This window comes from Pipistrellus kuhlii, unplaced genomic scaffold, assembly GCF_014108245.1.
Source record: "Pipistrellus kuhlii isolate mPipKuh1 unplaced genomic scaffold, mPipKuh1.p scaffold_m20_p_6, whole genome shotgun sequence".
NCBI lineage: Eukaryota > Metazoa > Chordata > Mammalia > Chiroptera > Vespertilionidae > Pipistrellus > Pipistrellus kuhlii.
In genome coordinates, this window is record NW_023425562.1 from 40,175,226 (window position 1) to 40,197,238 (window position 22,013).

Below are 22,013 nucleotides of genomic sequence, written 5' to 3' on the forward strand. Positions count from 1 at the left end.
TGATAGCCATTCTGACAGGTGTGATATGGTATCTCATTGTTGTTTTGGTTTGCATCTCTTGGATGATTAATTACTTTAAGCATGTTTTCATATGTCTCTTGGCTTTCTGTATGTCCACTTTCTAAAAGTCTCTATTTAGGTCCTTTGCCCATTTTTTTTATTGGCTTGTTTATCTTCCTTTTGTTAACTAGTATGAGTTCCCTATATGTTTTGGAGATTAAACCCTTATCAGATGTCACATTGGCAAATATGTTCTCCCATGCAGTGGGTGTTCTTGTTGTTTTGTTGATGGTGTCTTTTGTTGTGCAGAGTCCCACTTGTTTATTTTTCTCCTTAGTTTTCATTTTCCTAAGAGATGTATCAGTAAAGATACATACCCTGTTTCCCCGAAAATAAGACAGTGCCTTATAATAATTTTTGCTCCCAAAGATGCGCTAGGTCTTATTTTCGGGGGATGTCTTATTTTTCTATGAAGAAGAATACGGTACACATTTATTGTTAAATGAAAATAAAGGAAATTTATTACCTGTATATGGTACGGTAGTACAGTAGTTGTCAACACAAACCAGACAAACTGTGAATCCTACAGTATCAAGAATTTACTCATTTATTCAATGACAATCATGTCATCATCTTCTGGAACATCATCATTACAATCCAATTCCTGAATTTCCTGGTGAATTTCTTGTGACTCCATTTCTTTCAGAATCAGTGGACCAAATCTCTCATGGTTAGCCTAGGGGAGCCTTATTTTCGGGGGATGCCTTATATTTCACTCAGAAGGAAACCTGTAAGTAGGTCTTATTTTCAGAGGATGTCTTATTTTCGGGGAAACATGGTATTGCTACGACACATCTGATCTTTTGCTGCCTATGAATTCTTCTAATATTTTTATGGTTTTCCTAAAACTACTTTTTAAAATGTTTACCTTTGTGAAATAATTTTATCCGGCAGGTGTTTTGAACATCTCTCTAATCATGCCACTTTCACATTTATGAACCTACATTTGGTTTTTACTGCCTAGAGCACTGGTTTTCAGGCTTTTGTGGGCATCAAAATGACCTAAAGGGCCTGTTTTAACACAGATGGCTGGGCGTCCTTATGAGAAAATATAATTTTATTTTAAATGGCCAAAAACAGTTACAAGATAGGATATTTATTAAACTAATGTCCTATAAAGAATGTAGCTGAATTTTCAGTTACATCTGCAAGGGCATTGTTACATCAGGGCTAGATTGAGAGGTCCAATGGAGCAGACTGAACCTCAAAAGGCCGGGACACAGGGTTATGGTCACAACTCCAAGAACCGTCTTGAGGGAGCTACAAAACAAAGTTTAGTTAAATTGAATTGGACAAGACCTGGCGAGAAAGGGTCACTGTGCTCAGGAGAAATGGTCCAGGAAAAGGAACAGTGAAACCTCAGCCTATGTGTGTGCAAGACCGAATGGGTATTCAGCCCTGAGAAAGACCAAAGCTGCCTTTCTCCGATGCCGGCATTTTAAATAGGTCAAGTTTTGGGCAGGAACTGATCTATGTACATCGGTGAATTTGCCTGGCAGGTGGAGGTAAGTGGGAAAAGTCCTTCCTGCTGCAGCAAGAAGCAGAGGATCAGAGATGGGGTTTCTGACATGAAGCAAAACCACCTCTAGTAGGTAGAAATGAACAGAACACAAAGAGACAATGAGCTCTTCAGCCAGTTTCTTGACATTGGAGTCACAGTTTCCTATCAGTATTAAATGTTGCCATCACCAACCTGGTTTACTGTTTAATTTATCTAGATCTCTTTTAATTTCTCTCACTAATATTGAGTTTTCAGTGTAGAGATAGGGTTATATACTTTGCCAAGTTTATCTTTGAGTATGTGAATTTTGGATGATTTTATAAATGATATTTTTTTATATTTCACTTTGCAAATGTTTATTGTTTATTGTTAATATATGTGTAAATAGTATATAGCTTATAATATATAACACACATATATACATTTTTACATATTAACTTTTTTATTCTTTAACATCCCTGAATTTACTTAGTCTTAGTTGCTTCCTTATAAATTCCTTAGGGTATTCCAGGTACACAACCCTAACTTATTATTATTTTAAACCAATTTTTATGATGTTCTTTTCTTATAATATTACACAAATTAGGACCGTAAGTAGAATGCTGAATACAGGTGTTGAAAGAGGATGTGTTTGCTTATTTATAATCATAAGAAGGTAGCAGTCAGTATTTTACCTTCAAGAATGATAATTGATGTGCAATTGATGAATCAATTTTTCATTGATGTGCTTCATCAGTTTGAGAAAGTCTGCTTCTATTCCTAGGTTTAGAAAGTTATTTTCATAACTGCATATTGTATTTTAAAAACTGGGTGGCTTAAAACAACAGAAATTTAGTGTCTGGTGGTTCTAGATCCAGAAGTCTGACCTCGAGCTGTTGGCAGGGCTGTGTTCTCTACGAGGCTCCAGAGGGAGAATCCACCCTGGTCCCTTCTAGCTTCTGTGTTTGCCAGCAACCCACGTCCTGTAGATGTCTCAATCCCTTCACATGGCCATGTTCTCACCATGTATCTTCAGATCATCTTTTCTCTCTGCACGTCTGTTTCTGCCTCCAAATTTCCCCTTTTTATAAGGACACAATAATGTCATATTGGATTAGGGTTCATTCTAATGGACACATTTAAACTTGATTATCTCTGCAAAGATCATATTCCCAATCAGGTCACATTCTGAGGTCAATGTAGGTTATCTTAAGTACTACTAAAAGATGTGAAGATTCTGGAAGTTGTACACATTTAAAATGTATACTTAATGTACACTTTCTTGTGGCATTGTTATCCAATGTCTATGAATAAGTCTGTGTGTGTGTGCTTGTGTTTGTTTACTTTTGCCCATACCATATGAGACTCAGAGTCAATACAAAAGCAGCTGGAAGCATTAGATAAAGATGATTCTAGCAAAGATTTTAATCAATAACTTTTACCTCAGCAACACAAATTACACTTTAAAATTATTTGCACACAGTTTCATTCTTAGCTAGTCTCAGAATAAATAAGATCAAGCTGTCTGAAGAGTCGGAAAAACAGTAGAGGGAAAGTAACAATTTTGAATGTCCAAAACATGTGGTGGTCAACATATAATAATAAGTTAGGGTTGTGTACCTGGAATACCCTAAGGAATTTATAAAAAGCAACTGCACAGTGCATGTTTCCTTGAAGATAGGAGACCACAAACCACAATAATGTAATTTACTATTTCAATTCTGCACACATGTGCACCTCACTGCTCAAGAGAAACTGTAAATGAAATCCAAGCACATCCTATATAATAAAAACCTAATATGCTAAGTGTTCAGTCATCCATTCAACCATTCAAAGTATAATATGCTAGTGAATGCTAAGGCCACTCAACCACTCACTATGATGTGCAGTGACCACCAAGAGGCAGACGCTTCGACCAGTAGGTTAGCTTGCTGCTGGGGTCTAGACAATCAGGACTGAGTGACACAGGCTGGGCATGCCATGGAGCCTCCTCATGGTCCCTCCCCACAAGGGGCCAGATGCAGTGAGCTAAGCGGTAAGAACAGCGAGCAGGTGGGGGTAAGGAGTGAGGGGTCCCAGATTGCAAGAGGGTATAGACCGGGCTGAGGGACCCCCCTTCAGTGCACAAATTTCATCCATGGGGCCTCTAGTCATTAATAAAATAATATTTCTGATGAAGGGTAAATTCTATAATTTAATACTAACATGCCTTAAGGGAAGAAGACCAAATCTGTAATGATAAATATTTCATAAAAGATTTATTCCAATTTGTACATATTAATGACTCGTGTTTTAGGAAGTTAAGGATTTTGTTTATGTTCATAGGTTTTATGCGTGAAGATGCTGGAATAGTGACTGGAAGGCATAAAGGAGAGCTTTATGATTTCAGGTCTTCTCTCACATATATTCAGGAATTATTTTTTTGTTTTTACTTATGCTTAAAAACACTTTTGATTTTTAAAATTGAGCTAAGTAGGAGAGTTGGCTTTATTTGATACAACCTCACTTCACCATCATGACAGTTCCATGAGCAAGTATTAGTTCATCTTCACACTGAAATTAGGAAACTGAAATTAGGAGAGAATTACTTGTCTGTGGGAATAGCCTGCATTTATACTGTGGCCTGGAGATTACTCAGCAGGCTACATCTGCTTGTGCTTTTTATAAATAGCTCTGGCATTGAATTCCATGGTTGACCTAGCCTAAAAAAACCATATTAAAAATTTCCCTTTATATGCTAGACAAGTTACTTTGACATTATTATCAAGTTAGATTTAAAAATTACAGTAAACCAAAGAAGCACATTATCCATTTGGATGGAAACCATCTACAAACCCAATATTAAAATAAAAGCATACAATTCATAGTGAACAATCACACAATAATGCTTCCTCTCTTCTAGGCCTGACTTAGCGGCTTTCTTCGTATTTCTTTTATGTCATACTTGACGAATGTTAACAGCCAGAGTTTATTTATTTTTATTTTTTTCCCTTAAACTGAGCAGTATATGTCAGTGTGATTACGAACTTTTTGCACTTAGCACAGCTCTCAGAAAACGGACCAGAGACTTGAACTCCAAGAGAGTGGAAGGGAAACTGTGATATAAAGGCAGCTAGAAAAGTAGCCTGAGGAACGCCTTTGTGACCTTCTGAAAACTATTAACACAGGCAGTGTTTTGAGTCCATACGTGTTCATGATCAATCAGTGAGGAAAACTTGTTTTCCAGTTTAGCAACAAACAGAAAATAATGCTTTTTAATGAACTACAGGACAGTGATGGTGGTTAGAACATTATTAGTCATAACAAGATGACAGCCATTGAGTGTTATCATGATGCACGTCTACCTGTTCTGTCTAATTTATAAACCATGCATAAATCTAGGAAGTCTTTTTAATAATTAGTGTCAAGCTTTGCCAGTGTTAGTCAACCTTTTCAAATACTGGCCATTAAAAATTAGCAACACTGAAATGTTTCTATTTTCATACTGCTAGATCAATTGGTGGTGATGGTAATGATTTTTTAAAGATGAAGAAAAAGGAGCTTATTACATTACTCTGATTTCAGTATTTAGAGGTGCTAGGCAAGAACCTGCAGCCTACATTTTAAAGAGATGTCAGTCAAGCCCACTAAATTACAGAAGAGTAAACTTAGAAGTAAACTGTGTGTCGCATAAATCTCAATTTTCTTATACCCTGAGATTTCACCCACTGTACTTTTCGACTTATAGTTGCTATGGGATGAACTGTATCTCCCCACCCCCAACCTAAATTCATATATTGAAGCTCTAATTCTCCAAAGTTATAGTATTTAAAGATGGAATCTTTGGGGATAAATTTAGATGAAGTACTGAGGGTGGGGCCCTCATAATGGGATTAGTGCCTTTATATGAAGAAACTCAAGATAATTCTCTCTCTCTCTTCCTCTCTCTCTCTCTCTCTTCCCCCCCCCCCCCCCCCCTCTCTCTCTCTCTCTCTCCCTCCCTCCCTCCCTCCCTCCCTCTCCCCCCCCCCCCCCTCAGGATCACAGCAAGAAAGCAGTTGTCAGCAAGCCAGAAAAAGGGTTTCTACCAGACACCGACCCTGCTGGAATGTTAACTTTGGACTTCCAGCCTCCAGAAATTAACCCCTGTTGTTCAAGCCACCCAGTCTATGGCATTTTGTTATGGTAGTCTAGGCTAAAACGTTGTATTAGCCAAATTCCCTGAAATCAATTGATAAATAACACATTTAAGTCAAATTTGTTTATATAGACTCTAAAGTGCAGTAACTGTGAAAAAAGAAAATTTAAGAATGTTGTCCAGTCAAAACCTTATATACAGGGATTTAACTTATTAGTTCTTTATTTAGGTAAATGGCAATGTCACAAAGAAAGATGTCAGGAGACCTGGGTTATACATTAACATTATCTCTAGTTGCTATGCAATCTTGAGAGTCTCTTAAACAGCTTAGGTTGATCAGTTTACTTTCCTTGAAAAAATGATTGGTCTGAAACATTTCTGGGTTCCTTTTAATTTTCAAAGTTCTATGACGGCTAGTGTACTTGACAATGATGGAAGGCGACTCCCACTTACCATTCTGTTCTCGTTGCACTCCTGCTGCCAGAAGGTCAGGTTCCCCAAGGCTGATGTCATTCAGCCTGGTCCCCAGACACTCCATACAGAGATGCTTGCACCACTCCTCAGCCTCCAGCTCTGAAAATGACCACACACCATCAGAGTCAAGCAATGCTACACAGGAAAGAAGGGGGAACACTGCTTCCCGGACCATTTCCACAGGGAATTAGGGAATGTTAAAAATCTACCCTAAGAAAACAGAATCGCTTTCCTCAATGAGTGGGGAAAAAAATCCCCACAATTATTTCCCATTGCTTGACATTATATTTTAAGGTGATTTAAAATTATTTCAAAGCACTTTAACTCATTTACAAATAATAACACATAAAGTATTTGTTTACTATCCTATATATTTTAGATTGATTTGAGTTTTGAATGGAAATTCCTTAGAAAAAGTAATTAAGTGAAAATAAATACATGAATAGTTGACAATGTCAGACTAGATTAAGCAAGTGAAAGTTTTGCTCAATATGACACATTCCTGTGGGCTGAAAGTCTGATTGCCAAGTCAATCTGAGTTGCAATGCATCATAGATCAGCACAAGTATGTGACAGTTTTGGTGTTTGTTTGTTTTTAACAGCAGAAGTGGGATCTTCTTACTTTAAATATTTTGGGATAGACTACTACATTAATCCTCTTTAGCAAATGCCAGTTATCTGAGATGCTGATTAGAACAACCACTCTTTTTACTCCTAGTACGTCTCAATTTGCTTGAAATACTACAATGTCCGACCGAGTCTTGTTGTATCTAACACTTTCACAAACCCACATATAGTTGATTCTAATATAAACTTTGTGTAGGTGAGGTGACTAAAGGGTTAAATTTGTACCTGGGTCCCATAGCATATCATTTATCATTGGTCAGCACCACGACCAAATTGGAACCCAAGTCTTCCAGCTATTTTTAATATGCAGAGTTCTGAAAAAGAGTATGAGGTCCAAAATTTTGGGCCAAACTCCCAAAATCCCCTCCACAGAAACTGGTTGAAAACTCTCGACACCTGCCTGGAGAGAGACATTTCTGACTTTTCCATGTAGCACAAATCTATACCAGAACAGTTTAATATCAATTTCCTTCACATCTTTTCTTGCTCTCTGTGGATGACATTCCAACCTTTGTCTTGGCATTTTAAACTCCCCATGAAAAGTTATCTGTGACAGGTCTTCTTGACTCCATGGATTTAAATACCAACTGCTCTACTCCAGGTCAACACCATCCAGCCAGGGGAATGTTTTCTTCCTGTGCTAGTCACACTGCCTTAGCATCAAAAAAAGTTTGAACAGTGAGATGTCAAGGGAAATTTGTCATTCACTTTAAATTTTTTTTAAAAACAAACTTAAAAAATTTTGTATTGAATTTTAGAGAGGAATGGAGAGAGAGAGAGAGAGAGAGAGAGAGAGAGAGAGAGAGAGAGAGAGAGAGAGAGAGAGAGAGAGAATTAATCCTCTAGCAAATGCCAGTTATCTGAGAGAGAGAGTGAGTAGTGGAGGAATAAGACTGAACTGAGGAGGGTGTCCAGGGGCTGAGGTGGGAAGTCATGTCCAGGGCAGTGAGAGTGACCACATGTGAACAGCTAGGGAAGGTCCTAAGTTCACATAGTTAAATCAGTCAGCCCTCTACCCATTCTCTGCATGATTTTATCATATTTAGTTCAATTAGATCAGCCCAAAACTTCATCTCAAAACTATTAACCTTTGTAATCTGCATACTTGATCTAACAAGTTGAATTTGTTTAGGTATTATAAAAGTTTGCATAAATCTGCTTTTGATAGTCACCTTTCAAATAATGACAGCTTTACCTTATGCTTGTTCTTTCTATGTATTAAAGTCCTTTAATATTTTATTGTGTGTTATTTAGTCTCATCATTATTTAGTCATTGATTTTCTCTAAATTATCTTCTATATTTCAGCTTTCCATGTTATTTTTCTTACAAAAATGATATTAAATACAAATGGAATAAGATGAACCCATTGCATTTTAACTATTTGTTTTTCTATAGATTAAGTGCCTTTTTTGTTTGTTTGTTTGTTTCATCTTTCAAACTTCCATTTTGGTCTACACATAATTAAACTTTTTTTTAAATTAAAAAAAATATATATTTTATTGATTTTTTACAGAAAAGAAGGGAGAGAGATAGAGAGCTAGAAACGTCGATGAGAGAGAAACATCGACCAGTTGTCTCTTGCACACCCCCTACCGGGGATGTGCCCACAACCAAGGTACATGCCCTTGACCGGAATCGAACCTGGGACCTTTCAGCCCGCAGACCAACGCTCTACCACTGAGCCAAACAGGTTTCGGCTACACATAATTAAACTTCTTTATGGAGGATTAAAGGCCTAAAACATTCTACATCTTTTGCTGATTTTCTCTTCTTGATGGAAGTGCTTTTTCCATTAAGCTTTTTTTATTTTTTTTCCTTTTTTTTTTTTTCTGAAGAACTTACAGCTATGTTCAAATTATTAATTCAAGTAAGTGACTTTTTTCTCTAGGACAGAAACCCATGTAATGTTTTCATTATGCGGAGAATTAGCTAAATGGAGAAATTCAATAACGTCCAAAAGAAAAATGGAAACATAGTTGGAAATAACAAGACAAATGGAGAAGAGAGACCAAAACTAAATAAGTGAATTATGAGCTAAATGGGTTTATTGATTATAGGGAAAATAATTATCAGAAATGGGGAAAAATAGAAATAGACTCAACAGTGAATGGCTCCTTCCTGATTTTCCTTCCATCCCTTCTTCACAGAATCCTAGGGAGAGTATGGCTGTATCCCTTTGAATTAGAAGAGCCCTTTACATTGCAGACCCTTAATAGATGCCTACCTCTCTCTATAAAAGCCTAATATACAAATTGTCCTTGTGGGAGTTTAACCAAGAGACCAATCACTCACTATGGCATGCCCTGACCAACAGGGGCCAGCAGGAAATGAAGGAAGGCCCCAGCCAGCAGCTGGCAGCTGAGGAAGGGAGGCCCTGGACAATAGTTAAAAGGCCCCGATTGGCCCTGATCGCCGGCCAGGCCAAGGGATCATACCAGTGCATTAATTTTGTGCACCGGGCCTCTAGTTAATGAATAAATAATTACATTCAAGATGTGTTGCTTTCACTAAATGTAGACCATGTTAATAACATGAAAGTTAAATGACCCAAAATGGGCTACATTTGAAAACAGTGAACAATTTTCATCACATGTATAGAAAACAGACTCTCAGAATCATAGCAGAATTAAAAATAGCACCAAGTCACTTCTGTGCTAATTTAACATAAGATGCAGGCAAGACTTGTTTTGTGCACAGATAAGAAATTTTTATATTTACTCCTCAATGGATTTAGCATTTATTATTAATCTTGGGAAAGTTTAGGTAAAAATCATTTTGTTTTGTCTTCAGCAAAACCAGCAATTCTAAAGCACATAAAATTTTCCTATTATTGAGGGATAAACATTGTTTCTATATTTATTAAACTCTTCTTAAATGCATGCTTTCCTAGGAAGTGAAGAAAGTGTACTATTCCTTAATGAATACAGGGATCTTGCTATCGGCATTCAAAATTTGCAGAGTTATAAAAATATACACATTAGATGATGCTTTTCATTCTTGAAAGTTGGCACCCACTTGTTTATTCACTAGCCTAAGTTTATATTTTATGACTTTTCTTTTTCTCTCACTTATTCTTTTGGGAGACAAGAAACCACGTAAAACCTAGATTCTTGCTTCAGCAAAGATGGAAAGACTGTGTCTCTGTTTAGCAGGAAACAGAAAAAGTGCCTTTTCCAATGAAGTCAAATTGGAAAGATTGATCAGTTTTGAGAGAGGGGAGCTTTTAGTGTTTTTTTTTTCCAAGTAGAAAACATGGTTATTTCCTCTCCCCTAAGTGCCCTCTTTTGCTCCCTCCCACTTCCCTTCACACTTAATAATCCTTTAAAACTGATTTCAAGTATGACCTACTCAATTTAACTCCTTCAGTCCCATGTTTAGCTTTGACACCTTCCCTGTGTTTCCACTGCACTCTGGACATACTCATGGCCCCTGTGTATCACTGCCCTTTCAAACCAATATACTTATTAGTAAGACACTGGAGTGTGGGAAACCTACTCCATTTGGTCTCTCTAGACATTAGCTCTGTACCTAAATATGGAAACAAATAATGTGGAATGAATAAACGAACAGAAAGTTAAAGATGCATTCTAGGTCCAAGTGAAGATAATTTAGTCACTTGCTGGATGTTTTGAGGTCTCTATTGATCCCATTGAAGTGGAGATTGTGACTTTTGCTCTTCACAGCTGGCTCATCTAGATAAAAGAGGGCTGTCTGCTCCCTCACTACATTTCACCAGGTTTCTTTGGTTCATGTTTTTCTATTATATTTTTCTGTATCAACCAACTTTAGCTTAGATTATGGTGTGATAAAAAAAACAGCCATGCAATCTCAGAGGATTTCTTTGATAAAAATGTTTATTTCTTGCTCCTGACCTTGTTGGATGCAGGTCAGCTTCAGCTATGCACCAGGTTTCCTTCTGTGGAAGGCTGGAGGAGCAGACTTTAGCCTAGTCTCAAGGTAAAGAGGGTCAAAACATAGACAGAACCAGCAGGGCCATTAACCTCAGATGTGGGACATGTCAATGCCTCCACATTCCACCGACAAAAGCACGTTTGTGGAAAAGAAGATTTCAATATTTGCCCAGAGCAAGGCAGGTAGTCACTGGGAACAGTCACAGGCTACCACATGGGACTCATCTATCCCCATCCCCTTTACTTTCCATCACTCTGGGTCCTTACTCTCTTGTGCATGTATCTCATAAGAAGTACTTTCTTTCTATTTTGGGTTTCCTTCTTCCTAAAGAATATATTTTTAGCACTTCTTTCTGTAATAGCATGGATTAATAAGTGTCCTTATTTTTTTTTATTTCTGAAAATGTCTTTCTACCTTCACCTCTCAGTGAGAATTTATTTTAATTGCTATTTTTCTCTAAAAATTGGAAAATATTTTTCTAGTGTCTTCTATTTATTGATGCCAATATTGAGTCATCTGTTCACCTGTCATTTCTTTCTAAAAGTTTCTGTTTTCTTTGGGGCTGCTTTATGTGTAATTTTGCCTATCCACTTATGTGTCTAACTGTTAGCTTGAAGTAACCCTTGAAGACAATGTATTTTCTTCATTTCTGGAATATTTTTCATATCTTAATATTTTAATCTCTTCATATTTTGATAGCATTCTTGATAGTTTCAGACTTATCTTCTAATTAACTACTAATATCCTTAAAAAGTCTAATTTTATTTAATCCTTTGCATTTCAATGGCTTTTAAAAATACTTAGAGGTTCTAATAGTGTATTTTGCATATAATTTTTAATATTATTATGTCCTTCCAAAATATGTCTAGTTTTTCCTTATATTTATTTATATCAAATATAATTACTTTATATTCTTTTAAAACTTTTCCTATATTTTGCCCTTCTGGGGTGCTAATTTTTCTTTTTAGAAAGCAGATGACTTTTTCTCATTGTGATTTATTCATGTGGTTTGTACAGTTTTTAAAAACACATAATTTTTATTGACTTTATAGAGAGAGGAAAGGAGATGGTGAGAGAAACACTGACTGGCTGCCTCCTGCATACTCTTCCTGGGGGTCAAGCGCACAACTCTGGCACATGCCCTGACCAGGAGTCCAACCAATGACCTTTTGATTCATAGTACTGCACTCAAACAACTGAGCCATGCAAGCCAGGCTGTACAGTTTTATTGTAAGGTCATCATCAGGAAGATTTTAATCTCCTCTAGAAACCTCAAAAGCCTGTGAACTTCAAAACAAAACCATTTATAGTTTGCCACCTTCAAAGTCCTACAGAAGTGAGCAATTCTAGAAGAAATTTTAAATTTAATATCAGGTTGGATTCTATCTTTAGGCAAATAGTTTATAGCAGTAAATTGCATTCATGTGTGTGGTGAGCCTTCAATTGAGTAACTGTTCTCCACCTCTCTCTGAGACTGATATTGGCTCTGCTCAATGCTTTCTCAGGGCATCAAGTTGAGTTGTGCTATTACTTTCTCCAGGAAAAGGGAGGGAACTTGCAGAGCAAGATTTTAATCTTTTCATATTTGAATGCAAAGAATTCAAGTCCAGAGCCTCCACTTCATGTTGACACAATGTTATATTTCCTACCCTACCGACATTTCCTATATTTACAAGTGTGTGTGTGTACTTTGAATATTTTTAGTGCCTCATTTTTTAGTTTACCAATATACTTTGGCTGTTATTATTAAAAACATGTGTTAAGTGTTTTTATTTACTAAATGTATTAAATTCATGAAATTCTAATTTCCTTTGAAATGTCATCCAGAGTTTCCATTTGATTCCTTTTTATTGGTTCCAGTTCTCTGCTGAAGTTCCACCTTGTCAATTCATATTTTGAGCATATTAATCAAAGTTATTTTAACACCTGTGTTGGTATATTGTGTAACTACAATATTGAATAAGCTATAGTTCTCCTTCTATTGACTATTTTCTCTCTTGACTCCTTTTCTGGATATGATTGTTGATATTTGATTGAATGTTGGAAAGTATATATGAAACATTATTAAGAATAACTTGAGGATCTAAATGATGTTAGCTTTGTCTAGAGAGGGTTTAGTTCAGCTTTTTGCTAGTAGTTAGAGACTTATCAACTTTATTCAGCCTGGCACTCAGATGATTCAAATCTGGGTTTCTGTCTTTGACAGTACTGATTCATATTTAATTTTTCTTTATCTCTGGCGTAGAGCAATTCAGGATCTCACCAGAACTGGGGATGTTTACAAGGTTTCTATGACACTGAATTCCAAATTTGACTCTCAGTATCATGGGCTATTGAGCGCTCTCTTAGCTACCACTTAGCTTGGCTTCTCAGCACCTAGTCGATACTTAGCTAAGAGTAAGTAGCTCATGAAACAAAGTCGAATCATATGTCAAGTTCACTTATCTGTGCTTCCTTCTCTCCAGGATCTTGTTTCAAGTCATGGTTGCTTTGGCAACTGTCTAAACTTAATTTTTCCCCCCCTGTCTAATTCTACAAGATACCTAAAACTTTCTCAGCTATCTCTTCATGGCCTCTTCTTTCTACCTGGGTCTCAGCCATTGGGCTCTATGCTACTTATAACTTAGTAACCCAGTGCCAGCCTTCGTATAGGGGACTCTCCAAAGAAATGTTCATGAGCAATCTATTGTAGAATTAGAGCAAAGTTTCATTTTTTAAGAAGTCTAATGACTGGAATTACATTGCATAAACAGATGAATATAGAAGATTTGACATCCTTTATATTCTATAAAGATTTATGTATTTATGTGGCTCTTGCACATTTCTCATATTGTCTATTCCTAAGAATTTTATGGGAATTTTTGTCACTGGAAATAAAGTCATTTGTTTTCATTACCTTATCTAGATATGTATTGCTTTTTGTAAGTCATTAATTTCTGCAAATGGATCTTCTATCAAGCCACTTTACTGAACTCATTAATTCAAATTCATTTTCAATTGATTTTTTTTATCATTCTCTAATTAGATAATCATAGCGTTTGTCATGACTCAACTATTTTTAAAAAAAAGCAGTTATGTGGAAAGATTCCTTCACAGCAATATAAATGAATCGTCAAGCTCTGAGACTATATGTCGTGGCTGATAACTTAAGTTTCTTCATCCTAACAGAAGTGGACAAACTCCTGGCAGGAGAAGGCATATCTCAAATTAATAGACCCTTTTCTCATTGTTACCACAGGTTTGTGAAAACTCAGTCTATACAATAAAAGGCGTCGTTTTTCAGACATCTGACAAGAAGACTTGGTTAATGTAGTCATGAGTTATTTCTCCTAGAAATTTTTCATTGTAGAAAGAAGCTTTGAGCAAAGAAAGCCTTGTTGTAACTATTTTTTTAAATGAATATGGATTTACTATTTTTCTTTTATAATGAGATTAACCTTGTACGTTATGAGTGGAAGCTGTTGAAAAATATAACTGCGTCCCTCCCAGGCCTGGGGTTTGCAGGTCCTTCCTTGGAGGGGGAACCATCACAACTCCTCAAAGCTGTGTGGAGAGTAGGAGAAGTCAGGGAGATTTGCTCTCCAGGAAATGATTGGGACTCAAGTACATGTCATTTGGATAATATACTCTAATAATATCATATCCACTGGGATTATGTGCTTAATAGTACAAACCATGTGTGTGGTTAAGCTCATGTTCTCTTTCTTAATGCATAGATTTCTCTTTATAATGTACATCTGAAATTGGCCAGGGATTTGACCTTCTGCATAGGAATCAATATATAAAAAGAAATTTACTGCCGCTCTTAATTGCATGTTCAAATATAAAATAAATGCAATTAAAATTTCCCATTACATATTTGCAATCACTCTGGACAATGATTAAGTGGAAGTTGGTTGTGGAATAGCATTAACATGACTTTCTATTTATTTTCAGTAAGGCTGAGTTCAGATTTTTAGGAAAATAAGCAGAAAAAAACATTTATATTGTAAAGGACATGAGAGCATACAATTACACTAATTTGCTACTGGGATGCTGGCATTGTTTGAAAACAGGTGCATCCACCATTTAAGAGAGAATAATGAAAAGCATTCTAAAAGAGATGCCTGATGGCCAAATGCTTATGTTTCTTTATATGCTTTTTTGGAATAAAAAATATTTTGGTGTCTGTTAGCCAAAACATCAACTAAAGATACTCTGCCATTTTCTTTAATAAAGTTTAAATGTCATAATTCTACAAAACCAGTAACCTTCTATGACCCAACTGCCCTTCTTTCCCTCATTCCCTGCAGTCCCTGCCTCTTTCTGTTCCTATGATTTGATTTGAGTTCTTCCGCCCCTCAGCAAACAGGTGGTTAAGCTTCTGCTAGGAGCAGGGCAGGTTTTCAGTTGCTGCTAGCCATGCACAGATGAACTGCTCTCAGAAATGTGCAGATTTGGGACCAGCTTCGGCTAGGCCACTATTCCATTGGCCTTGAGTTGAAGGTAGGGAACAACCCATACTTTTCCAACTCCAAAGTGCTCTTCTCTTAAAATTGTGGCTCTTCTGAGACAAGAATGAGATTAAAAAAAAAAAAAAAAAAAAAAGGCTTCAAAGGATAACACAAACTGATAAGGAAACTTAAGGACAGTGAGATTATCTTTGAGAAGAGTTTGAGATCCCACTTTGAAAAAATAGAGAATAGACAAGAAAAAGAGTGGAATACCAGTCTGAGGCCATGTTTGGGTACAGTAGTTTCCCAGTCAGTTGGCACTAAGAGAATAGCACAGTGTCTAGCTGGCATGGGGAGGGCATGAAGGCCCGCTGAGTATTCAGGTTTTATTAGGCAAGATGGAGGCTATGAGCCCTTTGGTTACTAGAACTTCACTGTAGGTTGATCTGACATTGGTGAAGGCAACAAATTGCACAGACAGGTTGGAATCAGGGAAACCAGTTAAAATGGTCACAAAGAAAAAGACCTTTGGCTCAAAGTGCATATGGTGAGCTGGGAAACAGGCCACAGTCTCTCAGCATCAATTTTAAGGTCCATCATCATCAACAGGGCCATGATCCAGTTGAAAATATTAGAAGATAGCAAGGGACTCTGGGGAAGATAATTCTACCCTGGTTTAGCTTAAAAATAGGAAAGAAATAGAAATATAATGGGTAGAGATACTCAATTAGCTATTCCTTGGTCAATTAGTAATGCTAATCTGTCCCTTGTGTCCTATTGACGTTAAATATTTTTCTTTCTGTCTTTCCTCCCCCACTCCTCCTTCTGGTTCTTCCTTCTTTCTTGCATTAATTCAGTCACTTCTATACATTAGATGCTGTGCTTTTGTCATTCCCTAATTGCTAGGGAATAAACAATAAATAAGGCATCTCACTAGAATCCCACAGCATCTAAGGAGAAGGCAGTAAAGAAAGTTGTTGCAAGGACAAATGAGCACAAGGACTCACAGATCAGGTTGTCAGAAAGCTATGAAAGAACAGCTGGGAAGGACTCTATAGAGAAGGCAGGTGAGGAGCCAGCTCTGTTGAGTTCACAGAAATTCATTTCTTCCTGACTGGTCAAGTTCTCTCTCCTCAGTCTCCATCAAGGGATGGCTTTTGACCTTGGTTTCTATAGCTGCAGGAAGGGTCCTCACTGCTGCAAAGCATTGGCTCTAAGACAATCATAAATTGGGAAGACATTTAGCGATATTTTGGCAAATTTTGCTTCTTGATTTCCCAGGACCGTGGCAAAATGGCTATTAAGAGTCTTGGATTTCCTTTTAGTCACATGGTATTGTAGAAATGGATAATATGATTAAAGCTTTTTCTTAGTTCATTTTTTTTCTAGCTTCTGTTTTCCTTCTTTTACTCCTACCATCCCCAGGGTAGGAGAAAGGACAAAAAATTTGAAATTTAAAATCTTGAGAGTTGATGTCCCAATTTCATTTACCAGCTGTGTGATGAGAGTCTTTTCAGCTACAAAACGAGGAGAATAGATCTCCCTCCCAAGATTATAAATATGAAATGACAGTTATGTACCTTATAAGTTGTGCATTCTCTCTCTAATGTTGATTATTTTTAGTTGCTTTATAATACCCTATTTCTAACTAGTCTTCATCTTCTTTTATATAGTATGATCTCTATCATACATACTAGTATATGTGTACGCATATTTTATATTTCCTTAAGCAAGCCTCAGGTTCTTTAAAGGATGGTGCAGGTTTTTTCTTTGAACTTTTCTGTTCAAAGAACCACATAAGAACCAGTAATAAATCACATAAGAGTTCATACATAAACCAAGAACATAAACTAAACCACAAATTGATGATCTGAATCAAATCAATGTGCTAAATAAAACTGAAGCTAAATATTAAGGTTCCTCTGACTCACCTTTGTCCTGATAGAAGTTTGGAAAAGTTATTATCAGTTAAAAGTAGAAATAAACATTTGTGGGTTTCTTTAAAAAATATATATTTTATTGATTTTTTACAGAGAGGAAGAGAGAGGGATAGAAAGTTAGAAACATCAATGAGAGAGAAACATTGATCAGCTGCCTCCTGCACACCCCTTACCCCCAGTAACCAAGGTACATCCCTTGATCTGAACCAAACCTGGGATCTTTCAGTCTGCAGACTGACACTCTATCCACTGAGCCAAACTGGTTTTAGCTTGTGGCTTTCTAATATTATAATATGAAGAATAACTACTCTAGATCAATGTTTGCCAAACTTGTCCCTTGGGTGAAAAAAAAAATCACTTGATATATTTGAGTAGAATACTGATTCCTGGGTCTCCTCCTGAACCAGAATTATAAAAGAGACATTGCCATCTGCAGTACACCTCAAAAGTCAGGTAATTCCTATAACTAGGCAAGTATATTATAGAATGTTTTTAGCAGGAGTTGGCAATCAAACCTCCAGGTTCAAATACAGCTTGCCATCTGCTTTTGTAAATAAAGCTTTATTGGAACACTGCCATATTCATTCATTTATTCATTGTCGATGACTACTTTCACATTGTAAGAACAAAGGCATGTAGTTTCAACAGACTCTACATGACCTGCAAAGCCTAATCTATTTACTACCTGGCTTTCTATTTAAAAAAATTGCCAACCCTTAGTCTAGAGCAGTGTTTCCCAACCTTCTCTCATGATGAGAATCACCTGGTGGAGTTGTTAAAACACAGATTCCCGGATCCCAACTAAGAAGTGCTAAACTAGAATTTTTGGGAACATATAGGTAAAATTGTATACTTAACTAGCGCTCTAAGACAGATTTTATATACAGAGCACTAAGTTAGGTATGCAATTTTGCCTATATATTCTCAAAAATTCTAGTTTAGCACTTCTTAGTTGGGATCCGGGAATCTGTGGTTTAACAACTCCACCAGGTGATTCTCATCATGAGAGAAGGTTGGGAAACACTGCTCTAGAGGAGTGTTTCCCAAACTTCTCTCATGATGAGAATCACCTGGTGGGGTTGTTAAAATACAGATTCCTGAAACCCAAATAAGAAGTGCTAAACTAGAATTTTGGGGAACATATAGGTAAAATTGTATACTTAACTACTGAATCCCGACTAAGAATTCCAACTTCTTAGTTGGAATTCAGGAATCTGTATTTTACCAACCCCACCAGGTGATTCTCATCATGAGAGAAGTTTGGGAAACACTGCTCTAGAGGAACATCAAAGGCAATAGGAAGATTACTGATCAAGGAATTAAGAGCTCTGAGTGATGGTCTGCTAAACAGCATGCATCTTGGGTAAGACAATCAACCTTTCTGAAACCAAAGCATGTCCTCCGTAATGACAGCCCCAGCGAAATGTTGATCTCTCAGATCGTGAAAATAAGATTTCTTTTCCTAAAAACTTAAAAGTCTGCCAGCTAAAATATCAAGATCCCTTTGATATTTTGCTGAAAGTATTACTAACCTACCAAAGTAAATATGTAACTCATATTAATTAAAGGCTTTGGAATGGAAGGTGAGGGAAAAAATTATCATTAACCAAGTGATAATGATTAGAACACTTTTTTACAAAACATGTATATGGGGCTTTGGCTGGTTGGTTGGACTGCATCAAACGGTTGCTGGTTCAGTTCCTGGTCAGGGCACACACCTGGGTTGCAGTCGTGATCCCTGGTGGAAGGTGTGGAGGCAGCTGATCAATGTTTTAGTCTCATGTTGATGTTTCTCTCTCCCTTCCCCTCACCCTTGTCCTTACTCTCCCCCTCTCCCCCTCTTTTCTCTCTAAAAATCTATAAAAAACCCAAAATGTGTATACAGGGAGATATTAGGTAGAATGGTTTTTTATGGCAAAACATTTGTGAACCACTAGATTAGATATTCTCTTGGGTCCCTTTGATTCTAAAATTCCATGAACACAAATGGATATTTCAAAGTTATTATGATCACTTCTCTTCCCCCTCCCCCTCCAGCCCCCTTCTCTCTTTTCTCACTGAAGGATGAAAAGGCAGTGAAACATTTGGGGGAGTAGAAATGGTTAGAGATAAAATGGGTTTATATAGTCCCTAAGTTTGGTAATTGCTGAATTGAATAAAGGATAAAAATGTCTTTTTATTGCTTTTTTACTCTCTTTTTAAAATCTTTAATATGCAAATGTAACTGATGAATATTCAATAGGGGAGACATATTATATTGTATTTCCCAAACTCATGTAAGCATAAAAATTCATTTTCCTGAACATCTCTTGTGACCTCTCTTCTACAGAAGATACTATTTAAACAATGTCGATCAGTGGGCTATTAGGTAGATTTATGACAGAATAAAAGTGAGTGGCAAGAGTAATTTGGTGATCAGAGAAATCAGGAGTCTACCTAGTGGGGGCTGTGTTTGGGTGTTCTCTCCTAAAAGCTCCAGGTAAGGACTTCAGGTACCAGACAGGGATTCAGAGGTGAGGAGGAGCACTCTGCCATTTAGGACTAAATGCACACAAAATGTAATTTAGAAGCAATAGCTTCTCTGGCAGCCCTGATCACTGGTTTAGGAAAATACTGACAGGTGATGCAAAGAGTGATGAACTTTAAGTTGTGGCTGTCAGTAATAGGGACAGCAAAGGGATGCAAATCTTCAAAGGTGGAAGGGAAGTAACTTTGCCTGTGTTACCCCGGAAAGCAGAGCCTGAGGCAAACAGCCGTGGCCAGTTGGAGGGCTTTTCTCTTGTCCTTCAGGAACACTACATGTGCACTGTCATGTAGCAGGCGTCCCCCTTTGGCCAGCACAGATGTATCTTGTTAACTAACTTGTGACCCACACCTGAATTGCGTCCTTCTCTTAATTCACCACAGGGAATTTTCCATGAGGACACATTTGCAAGAAGATGCCAGGATAAGAAAGACACAGGATGTGGGGTCTGTGACATCTGTTCTTGATCTTGTGTCATCTTGTACCTGTTAGGACTTGATCCTGAGTATTTGTAAAGTTCATTGCTACTGTGCCCACCTGCCTTTAAGATCCAGCAGGTTTACAGATACCCAGTTCATAAAAGGTGCCTTCTGTCACCTTGGGGTCCACTGCTTATTCCCTACTGAGGACAGGATCATGCTGGGGGCAATTTTAAGGTGGAAATTCTCCATAAAGGCCATGAACTTGTTGCAGACCACTAGGTCTCTGCCCTGTAGAAAGCCTACCTGGACTCGCCAGTGACCCCAGTCAGCATTGTTACCACGACACCAATAACACTGTCAGATCTACTGATCACACAGGGAGGGACAGGATTGCCTGCGAGATCGCCTGGGCATGCTGAAGAGTTGTTTCTTGTTCTGGCCTCCACTGAAAACTGGCAAGCTCTCTAGTAAGCCAAGAAATGGGTTGAAAAAAGATATTCTGAAACATTATGATGTTGCTTTTCAAATCCAAAGCAGCCCCCAAACACAGAATATTTGTTAGTGGTTGGTGGTGATCAGTGTGACATGTGTCCTCTGTTGGGTGGGTGGTCCAGACATAGCACGACCATGATGCCTCTACGTCCACCTTCACCTGGTCCCAGTTCATACTAAGTGAAAGTCTTGGTAACAGTTTTGTTACTATATACAAAGAATAATTGCTATGAGTTTATAACCAGAAACCTGGTTCCCATTGCTGTCCCACAGGGGAGTAGTCCAACTCTAAACCTGTCCTGAGGGCATGCTGTCTCAAGACAGTCCTGGCTCCTGGGCAGCATGAATAGTTTGCGAAGGCTGGGTGTATGTGGCTTTACTTTTTCAGAAAGTACAATTACTAGAAGAGCAGTAAGGGATCAAAGAAAACAGAAAACACCCATATAGGGGCACTATGGAGGTGGCCACCTCAGCGTGCAAATACATTCTCCATCTAGCAGAGCTGTCTTCTGAAATGCTGTAACCCCTGTGTCTCAAGCCAACCACCCAGGGAGAAAAAGAACACCAGGTTTGATCCCTGACTCCCATCTCCTATTGGGGAAAGATTTACACCATGGTCTTGGTGCACCCCTACTCATTCTAGTTACCCGTCTGAGTGCCAATCAAGATCCCATAGTACTTGAAGCCTTGGTATCAACAGGAAACCCATGGAGCAGAATGAGAGCCGCAGTTTGTGTACTGTAAGTTTGCACCTGAGTAATGTCAGTTGGAGCCACCTATAGCCATAGAAACAAGAACCCGGAAAAAGGTCAGAGATCCATGGATTCTCTGAAGTTCATACATGGACAATATATAAAGAAGAATCTCTGGTGTACAGCAATAAATTTACTAACTATTATTGAATGAAGGACAGACATGGCCAAAATCCATGCCAACCATGATGCTCTCAAGACATCTGAATTGGAGACTTGGTGGTGGCCATGGAGATTAGTATCTAAAAGAACAATTTCTACAGTTATGTCATATATATATTATATACATATATATATTAGAGGCCCGGTGCACAAAATTCATACACTGGGGGCAGGGGGGGCAGGGGAGTGGTCCCTCAGCCTGGCCTGCGCCTCACAGTAAGGGAGCCCTAGGCCTGTGGAGAGTGGACCAAAGCTGTCAGTTAGACATCCTTAGTACTGCCGTGGAGGTGGGAGAGGCTCCTGCCACTACTCTCATCAGCTATGAGCCTGGCTCAGGACTTCTGGCTGAGCAGTGCTCCCCCGTTGTGGGAGAGCACTGACCACCTGTGTTGAGCGTCTGCCCCCTGGTGGTCAGTGCACATCATAGTGACCCGTCATTCCCCGTTTAGTTGATTTGCATATTAGCCTTTAATTAAATAGAATATATATATTTAAATAGAATATACAAATACACACACACACACACACACACACACACACACACACACACACATATATATATATATATATATATATATATATATATATATATATATATGTTGATTTCAAACAGGAAG

The 22,013-nt window shown here is 37.8% G+C and overlaps 1 protein-coding gene across 1 annotated transcript in view; it reads right to left on the minus strand.

The window, feature by feature from the left end:
- The window catches only part of DOK6 (docking protein 6), a 234,342-nt gene that overhangs the window by 92,621 nt on the left and 119,708 nt on the right, over positions 1-22,013 (minus strand). The window contains exon 4 of the mRNA XM_036418685.2: positions 6,111-6,230. Coding sequence (XP_036274578.1) covers positions 6,111-6,230 — 120 coding nt within the window. The remainder of the gene's footprint in view (positions 1-6,110; positions 6,231-22,013) is intronic.